This window comes from Urocampus carinirostris, chromosome 9 (assembly GCF_059441175.1).
Source record: "Urocampus carinirostris isolate Australia breed hairy pipefish chromosome 9, RoL_Ucar_1.0, whole genome shotgun sequence".
Lineage (NCBI taxonomy): Eukaryota > Metazoa > Chordata > Actinopteri > Syngnathiformes > Syngnathidae > Urocampus > Urocampus carinirostris.
The window spans coordinates 20,164,737-20,177,784 of record NC_142357.1 but is presented as its reverse complement, the minus strand read 5'-3'; the positions used below and the strand labels follow the sequence as shown (position 1 = coordinate 20,177,784).

The window sequence follows — 13,048 nt, the reverse complement described above, 5'->3', positions numbered from 1 at the left end:
ACTACCCAAATCAAAAACCCTGGATGTCCAGCGAGGTGCGCACCCTCCTCAAACACCGCAACACCGCCTTCAGGTCTGGAGACAAGGCTCTTTACGGGGTGGCCAGGGCTGACCTGAAGAGAGGCATCAAGAAAGCAAAAGCAGCCTACACAAGAAGGATCGAGCACCTCTTCCCTGTAAATGACCCGAGGAGGATGTGGCAGGGCCTTCAACACATCACCAACTTCAGAGGCCACAACCTGGCAACTGTTGAGGCTGAGGCTTCACTAGCTGAGGACCTTAATCAGTTCTTCGCTCGCTTTGAAGCTGGAAGGCCACAAACAGCCACATCACACCCACAAACAACCAGCAGCAACTCCCTCACATTTCAGGAGCACGAAGTTAGGCGTGCGCTGAATACCATAAACCCCAGGAAGGCAACTGGCCCGGATGGAGTACCAGGGAGGGTACTCAGGGACTGTTCCGATCCGCTGGCTGGGGTCTTCACCACCATCTTCAACCGGTCCCTGTCACAGGCGACCGTCCCACCTTGCCTCAAAACCTCCACCATCATTCCCATCCCCAAAAAGTCAGCAGTGGAAAGCCTCAATGACTACAGGCCTGTAGCTCTTACGCCTGTGGTCATGAAGTGCTTCGAGAGGTTAGTGTCCCGGCACATCAAAAACTCCCTGCCACTCACACTGGACCCCCACCAGTTTGCCTACAGGGCAAACCGCTCCACTGACGACGCCATAAACACAGCACTTCACACCATGCTGAAACACCTGGACCACCGGGGGAGCTACGTCAGAATGCTCTTTCTGGACTTCAGCTCAGTCTTCAACACCATTATCCCGGAGATCCTGGTGGAGAAACTTGCACACCTAGGACTCTCTCCCTCCATCTGCCACTGGATAATGGACTTCCTCTCCAACCATTGAGCCCCCTGCTTTTCACCCTCTACAGCTCCGACTGCTCACCGACCCACCCCACAAACAATATAATTAAGTCCGCTGACGATACCACCTTGATCGGCCTCATCTCTGAAGGGGACGAGGCGGCATACAGGGATGAGGTGGAGTCACTTTCAACGTGGTGTTCGGAAAACCACCTCATTTTGAACACCACAAAAACAAAAGAACTGATTCTGGATTTCAGAAGGAATGGCAGGAATCCAGCACCACTCATTATAAACGGAGACTGTGTAGAGAGAGTCAAATTTCTGGGTGTGCACATCTCCGACGACCTCTCCTGGTCTGCAAACACCAGAGCGGTGGTACGGAAGCCCCAGCAGCGACTGCACTTCCTGAGATTGCTCAGGAAAAATAACCTAAAACAGCAGCTGCAGGTGTCCTTCTACAAAGCCACAGTGGAGAGCATCCTAACATACTGCATCACGGTGTGGTATGCTGGGTGCACAGCAGCAGACAGGAAAAAGCTCCAGAGGATCGTCGGCTGCTCTCTGCCCAGTCTGGAGGACATTGCCTGCTCTCGCTACCTCAGCAGAGCAGAAAACATCATCAAGGACTTTTCTCACCCCGGCCACCACCTCCTCGACCTGCTGCCTTCCGGCAAGCGCTACAGGTCACACAAAGCAAAAACAAACAGACTCAGAGACAGTTTCTTCCCCACAGCCATTACCACCCTAAACAGACACCGCACAAAAAAACTGAAAACTGTTGCAAAAAACTACCTCACACAAATGTAAAATGGTACTCACGTACATGCTGTCTGCACTATGTTTTTCCACTGCTCAAAACAGACACCGCACAAAAAAAAAACTGAAAACTTGTGCCAACACTACCTCATACGAATATAATGGTACTCATGTCCATGTTCTTGCACATGTTGACTGCACTATGTTTACTGCTCACCTTGCACAATGTCTGACCATTTCCTTTTTCTGCACTATGATGTCTATGTTTGCACCAATGCATATGCTGACTATTTTTTGCACTATGATGACTTTGCACCAAATGCAATATTGCACAACCCTTACGATACCAATGGTATCACGACAACACTGTATGTAACATCCCACATGCCGACATTTCTTGTGTAAATACCATGTAAATTATAACTATAGCCTTATCCCCCTTGTTTTATAACCTTATCTTCCTTTGTTCCTTTATCTTTTTGGCTCATACCTCACTGTGAATGTAAAACTGGAGTGTCATGCCCAATTTCGTTGTTACAATATGTTAACCCATTTTGTAACAATGACAATAAAGGTATATTCTATTCTATACTATTCTATTTTGAGTCAATAGTTTTTATTCTTCCTTGTACTTTTTAGCATTTGATTTTGGTTGCACTAAACATGGCATCTCCAATGCAGCCCCATGAGAATACCTGAGTAGCCTGCGTACACGTTTTGAAAATATTCACCAATGACAGGTCATTGCGATTTTCTAGTAAATTTGATTTCTAACTGACATTATGTTTTAGTGGTTGACTTAACTTGTAAATATTAAAACCTTAACATAGTAACAAGTTATTTTAGAAATATATATCAAAATTGTAGCCCTTCATGCCAATAACTTAGCTTCAAAAAGGTTGGTGACAAGTGCACTACACAACACAGCAACATCTAGTGGTCAAATATTATACAGTGTCCCTTTGAAATGCTATCCCATTTTAAAAAAGAGAGAAATTGATCAATTACCTTCATTAATATTAGGGAGATTTTAGTCGTTCTTAATTAAAAATGAATTATCTAGTTTGCCAGGCTGTTGTATCTATCAATAATGATCATTTATCCATCTATTCGTTTTCTAGCCACTTGTACTCACACGGGTTACAAAAGCCAATTCTAGATGTCTTTGGGCAGAGAGGAGGAGACACCCTGGACTGGTTGCCAGCCAGTCACAAGGCAAATGGAAAAAGACAACTATTCACACACTCACTCATACCTAGAGACAATGCATGTTTTTGGGGACGTGGGAAGACACCAGAGTGACTGGCGAAAACCCACAAAGGTATGGAGAGAACATGAAAACTTTGAAGCCAGGAACTTTGAACTGTGAGGCAGACATGCTATTCAGCCAGCAACCGTGCTGCCCCAATAATGTGCATTTATCCTTAAGTTAATACTTCTAAGCTAAAATCAATTTACAATACAGTACAAGACCGGAGACACTAAACGATCAGTTTGTATCCTCTGCTTCAAGACAACACGGTAAAACAAACCCCAAATAAATGAACAGGGCGCACATGATATCCCCAAAATGGCGTTTATTTAAAAATAAAAAAACGACATAGAAGAGCACTGATCATCAGCCTGTTGAGGAAAAGAAATGAATCCAACAATGCCAGTGTGGAAGCAATTACCAGGTAACAGTGTGAGGTCCAAGCTATCGCGGCACAACACATATGGCCAGACTATGAGCAGCAAACTCAAAAGCAAAATATTAGTTGTTGTATTGTATCATGTCAGCTCATTTGTATCAAATCAAAAGTATTAGTAATTGAAAACAAAAAAATCAGTTTTTCAGAACGGCATTCATCCGAGGAATGCTTAGTCAAATCAATGCTTTCAGTTTATCACTGATGTCAGAATAACATTTTAAAAATGAATGGATTAGATAAACTTCCTTAGAGATTTTGATAATTGAATGTTTGTACTTGGTTCTTTTTTTCTGATCAGAAAAAAAAGCTTCGGATATGGCACCCATTTTTATTCAAATCCCATACACCAGGAATGGGGTAAAATTTTACAATCTGAATAGAAGAAAATATTATAATTCGGTTGTTTTGGAACATTTACTTGAATACAGTTATTTCCTTTCGGTGCCAACCAGGCCAAGTGTGGAAAAACATTAACAAAGTTATGTGAATTTTGATTCTGTGTATGCGCCATTCGTCCGCAGTCCGCTAAATCTCCACAAATGTCCAAAAGAGAGACACAATTTATAGAATGATTTTAATATTTGGACGTAAAAGTTGATTAAAAAAACAAGAATGAATATCAGTTATTTATGCATGTTTTTACACCAAAATATTGCAACAAATGATATAATTCTGCAAGATATTTTGTGATTCTCACCCCTGCTTAGATTGTTGAAAGAGTGCTAGGAGTTGGCAAAACCAGCAAAGGGTGAGATTACTCTGCCACCTGGTTGGACTGAAGAGAATGTATTGGAAATCATGTGAACATCAATTGACATTGTAAGGACAAGATATTTCTGAGACATTCAAGCAATGTCCTTTTTCACAGCATTGCAAGCTGTAGTCAATGGCAGTTTGGCTTCAAACACGCAAACATCAAAATAAATGACATGGAAGAAATATCGGACTACAAATTTCTAGAAAAGAACAGTTAAAAAAAAAAACTAAAAAAAAAAAAAAAAAACAACAACTTTATGTCAGTTCAATGAAAAGCAGGGCAGGATATAACAAAATGTATTGCACAGCTTCAATGACTACTATAAATAATAGCAACAAAGACCAAAAAATAAGACCATCAATAATGATGCTAATAATTATTATAATAATGATGAAAATAATAATAATAATAATATTAACAATAATAAAAACTGTTCAGACTCCTCATCACTGCTGGTTTACCACTGCTGCCAGCTGAAGTCATCATTGGAACCGAAGACGAGGAAGAAGCCCAGGATGGTTGCAAAAATGACGATGTTGCCCGTCGAGACGAGTGCACACGCCCCCCAGGCAATCTGCAAACGTAAGCAGATGTTTCCCTTTTTTCGGCACACTCAAATATAACTATTGTTGTATAAATTTAGTCAAGTTTTTGAGTTTTAGGTGCATTTTATATTCTGGAAAATACAGTAATCACAATGCTAGACATATATTCATTGATTGGAAACGTGATACTGAATAAGTCTTTGATGTATTAGTTTGTGTAAACGACAGCGGTATGCACGTACAGTATATTTTGACAACATTACAGGAGAAATACAATTCGTATAAGACAGGGGTAGCGAACACGCGGCTCTAGAGCCGCATGCGGCTCTTGGCAAATAAGAATGCGGCTCTTTTCCTCATCATATTTTCCAAATACTGAGGCTCTTTGCCTCGTTTCGTGTTTAGTTTTTTTTTCCCCAATTAAAACACACTTGAATCCATCAGAGTTAATAACAAATAAGAAATAATATTTTGAAATTAATTTGGCAGATTTGTTTTTTTATGCTGCTACGGACACATAACTGACTGCTAATCATCTGCGTAGGTTATGTCTAATGCTGGTCAGTGCGTGGCGTAGCACTTTGACTCTCACAAAAAAAAAAAATTTTGGTGTCAAACTTGTTCGCCACCCCTGGTATAAGAGGTACCAAATTTTCCGCACTATAAGGCGCACCTAAAAGCCTTTATTTTTTTTCAAAAGCTGACCATGCACCTTATAATAGAGTGCGCCTTATTTATGGATCAATATTAATTCGCAAAGTCTTGCAACTAACTTTCCGCCGCCGACTAGATTTTCCCCCGAACGCCAAGTAGTCCGCGGTGTATGCTGGGATTTATTTACCGGCGTTTCATTGGCTAACCAATGTGTCAATCATCATTTGAATGGATTACTATTGGCTAAAGTTATTCAGAGGTCAAGGGGAGGATCCTTCTTATCGATTACAGGCTGGCATTGGCTTGAACGGCAAAACAAAGCCTGCAATTGGCCCAAAAAGACGTGTCAATCATCAGTTGAATCGATCACTATTGGCTAAAGTTATTCGGAGGTCAAGAGGCGGATCCTTTTTGTCATTTACAGGCTGGCATTGGCTTAAACGGCAAAACAAAGCCTGCAATTGGCCGAAAAAGATGAATGCGTATAGCACGTGGCTGACGGCATACAGAAAGCATTTTTTTACTATTTTGTATTTGTAAGTATTTTATTCTCCTGGATTTACTTAACTCACGGATATAAGAGGACCACGGCTGCACATTATTATGAACACAACGACTTCGGTGAGCTACTACGGCTTTCTATATTATCCCTGTATCTCGTTTCAGACTGAACTCGATGTTTCTGTGATAAGCGGTGCAGACAATGGATGGAATGGAGTGTCTATTTTTAAATTAAACTCAATTCCAAGAGTTTATTGTCATATATACACTAAAGTTGCGAGGAAAAAAGAAAATAGAAACTAAGGAATGGATGGCATTTCTTGGATCCCAAGACTTTAACCTTGCGAATGATGGAACGATGCATTTGAGTGACATCGTACGGACACCGCATCCGCACGTGTTCTCGACACGTATTTGCGTCTTTGCAAGCTTTGGGAATGTTAAGGGGGTAATAAGTTTGACTGAACTATCTGACTGTTTTGTCGACGTTCCTGTTGTAGCGCCTTATAATCAGGTGCGTCTTATGTATGTCAAAAATAGGACCAAGAACTATTTTTTCGGGGTGCGTCCTATAACCCGGTGCGCCTTATAGTGCGGAAAATACGGTAATTGGGAACTTTACCACCACCTAGTGTCCATCTTTGAAAAGAACTTCAAAGATTTTGAAGCAGCAGTAAGCCCCAATGCTTTTGCAGAGGTCCTCTTTCTTTGGTAATTGTTTAAAATGTATTTTTCTCTGCACATCAAGGGTCTTTCTACATTCTCCAACTTTTTAGTGTGCTGCACATGTTCAAGTAGACTAATCCAAAGATCACCTCTAAGTAGACAATTTGTATGTAAAGATATGACTAGTTAGGGGAGGCCAAATGTTCACATTTTATAATAAATATCCCTAACACAATTAGTATGTAGCATATTAAATGGTAAATGGTCTGCATTTATATAGCGCTTTTCAAGTCAATGAAGACCTCCCAAAGCGCTTTACAATGTGCTTCACACTTACCCATGCACACACAATTCTCTTGCCTCATGCCAGAGGTTTATAGTGGAACAAATTATTCTGATTTGGCACACACCTCAGCTCAAAACAATAAAGTTAGTGACAGTATTAGCAAAAACGAACAAAAACATCAGGTCAAGACTTCCAGTAATTTTTTTCTCGTTACATGGACATTTTTCATAACGGAGGATTGCCTATCTTTTGATGCTTTTATTAAAAAGGAGCAAATATGTAATGCAATACTGTGCTGAGCATCTGCAGATGCAGAGTGAGTTATTCATTATTTACAACGTAGTCATGATGTTTCAACTTTATCACCCACAAAACAAGTCCCCAAATCGTAAATCCTAATTGAAAAGCAATGGAAGTTGTTTGTGAAAAACTTCTCTTTTTGTATCATTAACGTCAATGTTGTCGCTGAAGTTTCCTTTAATCCTTGAGGAACGATAACAAGCGATTACAATTTGGTCCATTACTGCAGCACACCAATGACAACAGCACAAAAAGACACGTCTGTGTTGCAATCTGACACTATTCTCCACAGTAAGGTTGCCTTGGCTCTGTTGTCTATAAACACAGGGCTCACATTTTACCGGCGTAGCACTCATGAATGTTTTCTTTCGGTCATGTTGAATGGTCATATGATCCGAAAATATGTGATGTAAACAACTCTGAGCAGAACAGAGAATGCGGTTGAAAATTGTGTCGGGTGTGCATTAGTCAAAGGCGTTGACACCAAATTCCCCAAGTGGTTTCCGCCAGGTGTGCGCCACGCTTAAAATGTAGGGAATGGGCCTGAATTTGTTCACTTTTATGGCTGTTTGAGCTTGCCGCTTTAAAACCAGCGCGGGTCGTACGGAGACAAAATTGATTTTTATTCTTGAATTTGAACATGCGGCTTTTAATCAGGTCTGTCTGTAGTCCGAAACTATATGCAGTGACACTTTTCAACAGTACCGCAAACGGTAACATCTTTAAACATTTGCAAGACCGAGTCTACTTACGATTTCAGCTCGCGCAAAGACGATAGGCAGGCCGAACGCTGAGATGACGACACCCGTCGTCAGAAAGATAGCCAGCTCTTTGCAGGCGTTGCTGGCTGAATCGGTGTCGTCCACAACCCGTCGTGAGATGCAGTATGGGAGCGGGGAGAGGATATAGAAGAAGAGGAGGAACAGCGGCCAGTATTTGCTGTGCATAAAAAGATACTGTATGAGAGGTGCATTGCAACATTTTACCTGTTTATTCTGTGTGCCTATAATAAAGAACAAACAGTAGCTTTGCTTTTACTATCAGGCACCTGCAAAAGAAATTGCATAGGATGCCACGGCTGTTTGTTATTTTGACTATTATGCACTGTTTACAGCATTGTCACTGTTAACCAATCATGTTGCTGTTCTTTGATTCCCACACCTTTTGGGGCTGATCTGCTTTTTGTAACCTAGGAGATTTAATAACAAGAAAGGGCTTGGGGAGAACCTTTAGCATAGGTTGGAATATTGCTTCTTGAGGGTTTCCTTACAGTCATCTCTTGTTCGATTTACAAATTCAAAATTCATTGATGTCTACTTTTCATATTTTGAGTGTCTACTACACTATAAACTAATCAGTACTGAACAAGGAATATGCAAATTACGGCTCGAGGAGGGATACATTCAAAGTCGTCAGAGTACAGCTTGCAATAGGTGTTTTTTAATGTTCACTCATAATAACACCACTGAGCAATAGTCTAAAAGTTGACTTTTTCACTTAGAAATGTTCTATTTTATTAATAAATCAAGTCATCTTGAGCGGACTCAAGTAGCATAAACTAAATATGTAAGCAAAGCTTCCTTACTCATAAACAGGGAGTGCACACCCCAACATGAGGAACATGAGGCCAATGGCCCCTCCGAAGGACAATGCAATCAGAGCTAGAAGAAAGGAGGAACAATCTGTTAGAAATGTATATGAAAAGAAATTGGATTGTATGTTGAACATAGAAAAGACTTTGTACCGGTTTGACACGAGACCTTGTCTAGTGTGCCGCAAAAAATTGCTCAGTTCTATCTTTTCAAAAAAAAAACATTCCATTGTTCATCTGGCTTTTTTTTTTTATAACTTTAACATTCATTCATAACGGTAGGTGGCAGGAGATATCTTTCTCATAAACAAATTATTTGCTCATGAGGTAGTACAGTCTATATAAAAACATTTTTTTTTTTCATTAAAGCTGCAAGATTGCAGTGGAAAAACTACAAAATATATCAAATTTTAAAAATTCCTGCACTTAATTTAGGGAAGTTTGGGTAAGTTTTTATTTTACTTTAAAAAAAAAACAGGTAACACATTTTTTTGTCTCACTGGTAGATATTTCTTACGTGTTTTAAGTATATATTTTTTATTTTTGAGGAAAATAACAAGATAAAAGTAGTAAAAGTAAAGTAAAATGTGAAAAACAGGTTAAAAATATAGATACATCAGAAATTACAGCACAATTATTTACCAAAATGATTAATGTGTGTTACCTTTTGTGCCAGAGTGATCGCAAAATCTTTAAATGTCAATTCAGGCAACATCATAATTTAACCTTTAAAGAAAAAACATGAAACAGGAGCCAGGATTTTTTTTTTTCAATATTTTCCAAAGGCTTGAGATTTGGGGGAATTAAAAAAATGTACCTTGGCTCAAAAAAAATGGTAAACATTGCAATAATACATTGTTTTTAAACAATAGTTCCAGATAACAACTCAGACAAATATATACACAAGAAACCCACGTTGTCACAAAGATGACAATTCATTCTGAATTTTTCCATTAATATATTTTTTTCAAATGTGACCTTACCTTCATGTAGGTTTTAGATCAGGGGGGTATTGTAATGATGGTCGGTGAAGCCCTTTTGAGAATTATTGTTTAAAGGCTATACAAATAAATTTGACTTAATTTGTGTACCTGCTGCTGTCAATCACAAAAGTCGCAATTCAAGTCACATTTATTTGTATAGCCCTTCATCATAAAATGTCTCAAAGGAGACAGCACAGGCCACAGTTACAACCTCCAGATCTGGAACCTGCATGTGGGCAAGGAAAAACTTAAAAACCCCAGCATAAGGAAAATCAAGGGGCCACAAAAAAGTAATCCCCTTTCCAGGAGGACCAGGCTGCGTTGGATATTGTTTTGGGGACAATACACAAAAATAGTCAAAATCAACAGTAAACATAGGTAATAACCAAAATACCTTTGACTGATATGACATCAACAGAAAGGTTTTACACGCCTAACATGCGATCGCCCCTTGAACAATAAGCAGAACCCCCAGGCTACATACCATGTGACTAATCAGCTGAGTTTTTGTTCGACAATAATAAACCAAAAAACGTTACTGATGCATTTAAATGTACAAAACGTCACATTTTTCCACCAACACAATGATTTGGATGACCTCATTGGCACGTAATCGCCCAACTTAGGCTATTATTAGCTTTAGCCTATTGGCGATGGCCAGGGCGTACATTGTTGATAAAAAGCGACAACGTTACACGAGATAATGCTTTTAAGCATTACAACAATATTTGACTCCATTGTTCGGAATTAGACACCAATAAATATACGGCGAAAAACAATGTGAGCTAATGCTAATGACAATCGGCCCTAAGCTACACTTAAAACAGAAACTAGCTTAAAATGCTTGCTTAAGGCTCAAACGCATTGCACCAAGCAAACGCAACAGATTATTCTTTCCATTTATCGTTTCTTGCTATTTAATGGGAAAACATGTCTAATATCGCACCTTTAATCCCTGCCATCTCGCCTGGACAAAGGATCGTTACACTCCAGCCGGGCCAGATGACAACAGTTCGCAATCTTGCATCCGCTTCAGGACTGCGTCGGAACCCGGAACATATCGGTTTCAGTCGTGATGCATTCAAAGACTGTCGATTTTCTGAGAAATTCTGACTTGCTCCACGACTCTAACGTTTGTTATGGGTTTTAATAAAATTCAGATATGTGATAACATCCTGATAGTCATTTCTCGAGAGCTTTAAAATAGGTTAGGGTCTGTAGCTGTGAAAGAGCACCTCTGATTGGAACTTTTCTGCACCTGACCGACGTGACAATGCTACCATTAGGAAATACGCAATACAGTACCACACTGTAAAACAGGGTTGTCAAACTCATTTTAACTCGGGGGGCACATGATAGAACAAACATTCTGTCGGGAACGGACTAGTAGATTAAAGAGAAAGAAAAAGAGAGATAAAAAAAAAAAGAGAAAGAGGGAGGGAAAAGGAGAGAGGGCAGGAAAAAGAAAGAAAGAGAGAGAGATGGAGAGAATGTGAGAAACAAGAGATAAAAAGTCGTGAGAGAGGGGGAAAAGAAAGGGAGAGGAAGAAAGAAATCCAAAGAGAAGAATAAAGACAGAAGGAGAGAAAAGAGAAAAGAAAGCGTGAAGGGTAGGAAGAGAGAAAGAGAAAAGAGAGAAAAGGAAAAAAGAAGTTGGAGCCAAAGAAGTTAAAAAGACACAGAGAAAGAAAGAAACAAAGAGCAACAAAGGAAGAGAAAAAGAGAGACACAGAGAGTGAAAGAGAGAGAGACAGAGAGTGGGAGAAAAGGGTGGAAAAGAGAGAGAGAGAGAGAGTAGGAGAAAAGGGTGGAAAAGAGAGAGAGAGAGAGAGTAGGAGAAAAGGGTGGAAAAGAGAGAGAGAGAGAGAGAGAGAGAGAGAGAGAGAGAGAGAGAGAGAGAGAGAGAGAGAGAGAGAGAGAGAGAGAGAGAGAGAGAGAGAGAGAGAGAGAGAGAGAGAGAGAGAGAGAGAGAGAAATACAAGTACGGCGTCTTTGTTCGAGGCACCTGGCTTTGGCAACATCAAGTTGACATATTTCAACCTGCAGCTTGTTTTTCTCTTGCGCTTCTCTGAGTGTTGTCTCGCGGGCCAAATTCAATCTCTTAACGGGCCTGATTTGGCCCGCGGGCCGCCTGTTTGACACCTGTGCTGTAGAACAACAATGTTGCCAAAATCGAATCCAAACGGATGAATATATCGCCTATTATAACTGGCAACCTCGGCAAATTGTTACCCTTATTGATGATTGCAGTTCCCCTTAATAAGCGATAATAACTCTTACAATCACGATGCAGCACCTATTTGGGCTACTCATGGGAAGAATGACCATGGATAGTGTACTAGCTAGGTCCTTAGCTTGGCCTTAGTGGCTTTAGAATTGTGTCCTATCTTGGCCTTGATGCTAAGTCCTTAGCTTGGCCTTTTGTGTACTTTCTATGAAGTCACTATCTTTGATTTTTGCATTTCGGAGATGGAATATGAGCTTGCTCTGTACACTCCACGCATCGGCCCGGTATTGCAGTACCTCCGGGAACGGTGCATTCGCAATGATCGCAGCAAGGCTTGAGGGCTAGGACCTTAGCTTGGCCTTTTGGCTGAGAGTAAGTGTCCCGGCTCCTAGGCTTTGAAGCGTATTATGAACTGACCGATAACGGATAATGGATAATGAATAACGAAGATAGATCAATAACCCTTAAAAACCCCAAAACCCCATGTAGGATAAAAACTAAAATAAATTGTGCATCAAATTTATTTTGCACTCGTCTTGGGATCAAGAGGTTGCAGGTTCGATTCCCGGCTCCTCCGTGTTATATGTCGAAGTGTCCTTGGGCAAGACACTGAATCCCTAATGCCCCCAACAAGCAGGTAGGCGCCTTGCATGGCTGACTCCCGATTGGTGTGTGAGTGAGTGTTATGAATGGGTGAGTGTGAAGCACATTGTAAAGTGCTTTGGTAGGTTTTCATTGACTTGAAAAGCGCTATATAAATGCAGACCATTTACCATTTATCTATCAAATAAACAACACATTTTTTTGGCATCTTTCTTCGTTACATTCCCTCTTGCAGAAAGTTTACTGTTGGTTATTATACGATTTCGCAGAATTAATCAGTTTTACAGATGTTTTTACTCAGTAATGTAAACTGTCACAATTTGGTTTAAATCGCAACAGTGATGTATTAGTTCCCAATGTATGTGATTTTCCGACATGGCTGAAAACTCTCCCTTTCAGTATGAGAGTGAGGAAGGCAGAGCAGAAGGTTCACTAATCGAAAGCTATTTTTCTCAAATTCACTTTTTTATTTAAAAACGTGTGGCCAAAAAGACGGAATTAATACCATGAATTATAGCAACAATGATGTTGTTCTGCTACCGGTGACCGAGACGATCCAAATTGAGCCAAAAACGAGATCGTTCTTTTTTTTTAATAAAAAAGGTTTT

The 13,048-nt window shown here is 40.1% G+C and overlaps 1 protein-coding gene and 1 pseudogene across 1 annotated transcript; one reads left to right on the top strand and one right to left on the bottom strand.

The window, feature by feature from the left end:
• Nucleotides 1-3,193: 3,193 nt before the first annotated feature.
• On the bottom strand, nucleotides 3,194-10,697 carry leprotl1 (leptin receptor overlapping transcript like 1). Its single transcript, XM_088344834.1, has 4 exons — nucleotides 10,557-10,697; nucleotides 8,622-8,697; nucleotides 7,789-7,975; nucleotides 3,194-4,658 (listed from the first exon to the last, which is right to left on the bottom strand). The coding sequence occupies exons 1-4, from the start codon at nucleotides 10,570-10,572 to the stop codon at nucleotides 4,542-4,544; spliced, it is 396 nt and encodes a 131-aa protein (XP_088200960.1). The 5' UTR covers nucleotides 10,573-10,697; the 3' UTR covers nucleotides 3,194-4,541.
• Nucleotides 10,698-11,990: 1,293 nt separating this feature from the next.
• Nucleotides 11,991-12,155, top strand: LOC148359548 (U2 spliceosomal RNA; annotated as a pseudogene).
• The last annotated feature ends 893 nt before the right edge of the window (nucleotides 12,156-13,048 follow it).

Bases quoted from the DNA above. Each gene is read 5' to 3' on its own strand.
- leprotl1 (XM_088344834.1), bottom strand. The intron at 7,976-8,621 runs GTAAGGAAGCTT...TTTTATGCACAG, and splicing joins TGTGCACTCCCTGTTTATGA to CAAATACTGGCCGCTGTTCC. The intron at 4,659-7,788 runs GTAAGTAGACTC...TTACGTTTGCAG, and splicing joins TCTTTGCGCGAGCTGAAATC to ATTGCCTGGGGGGCGTGTGC.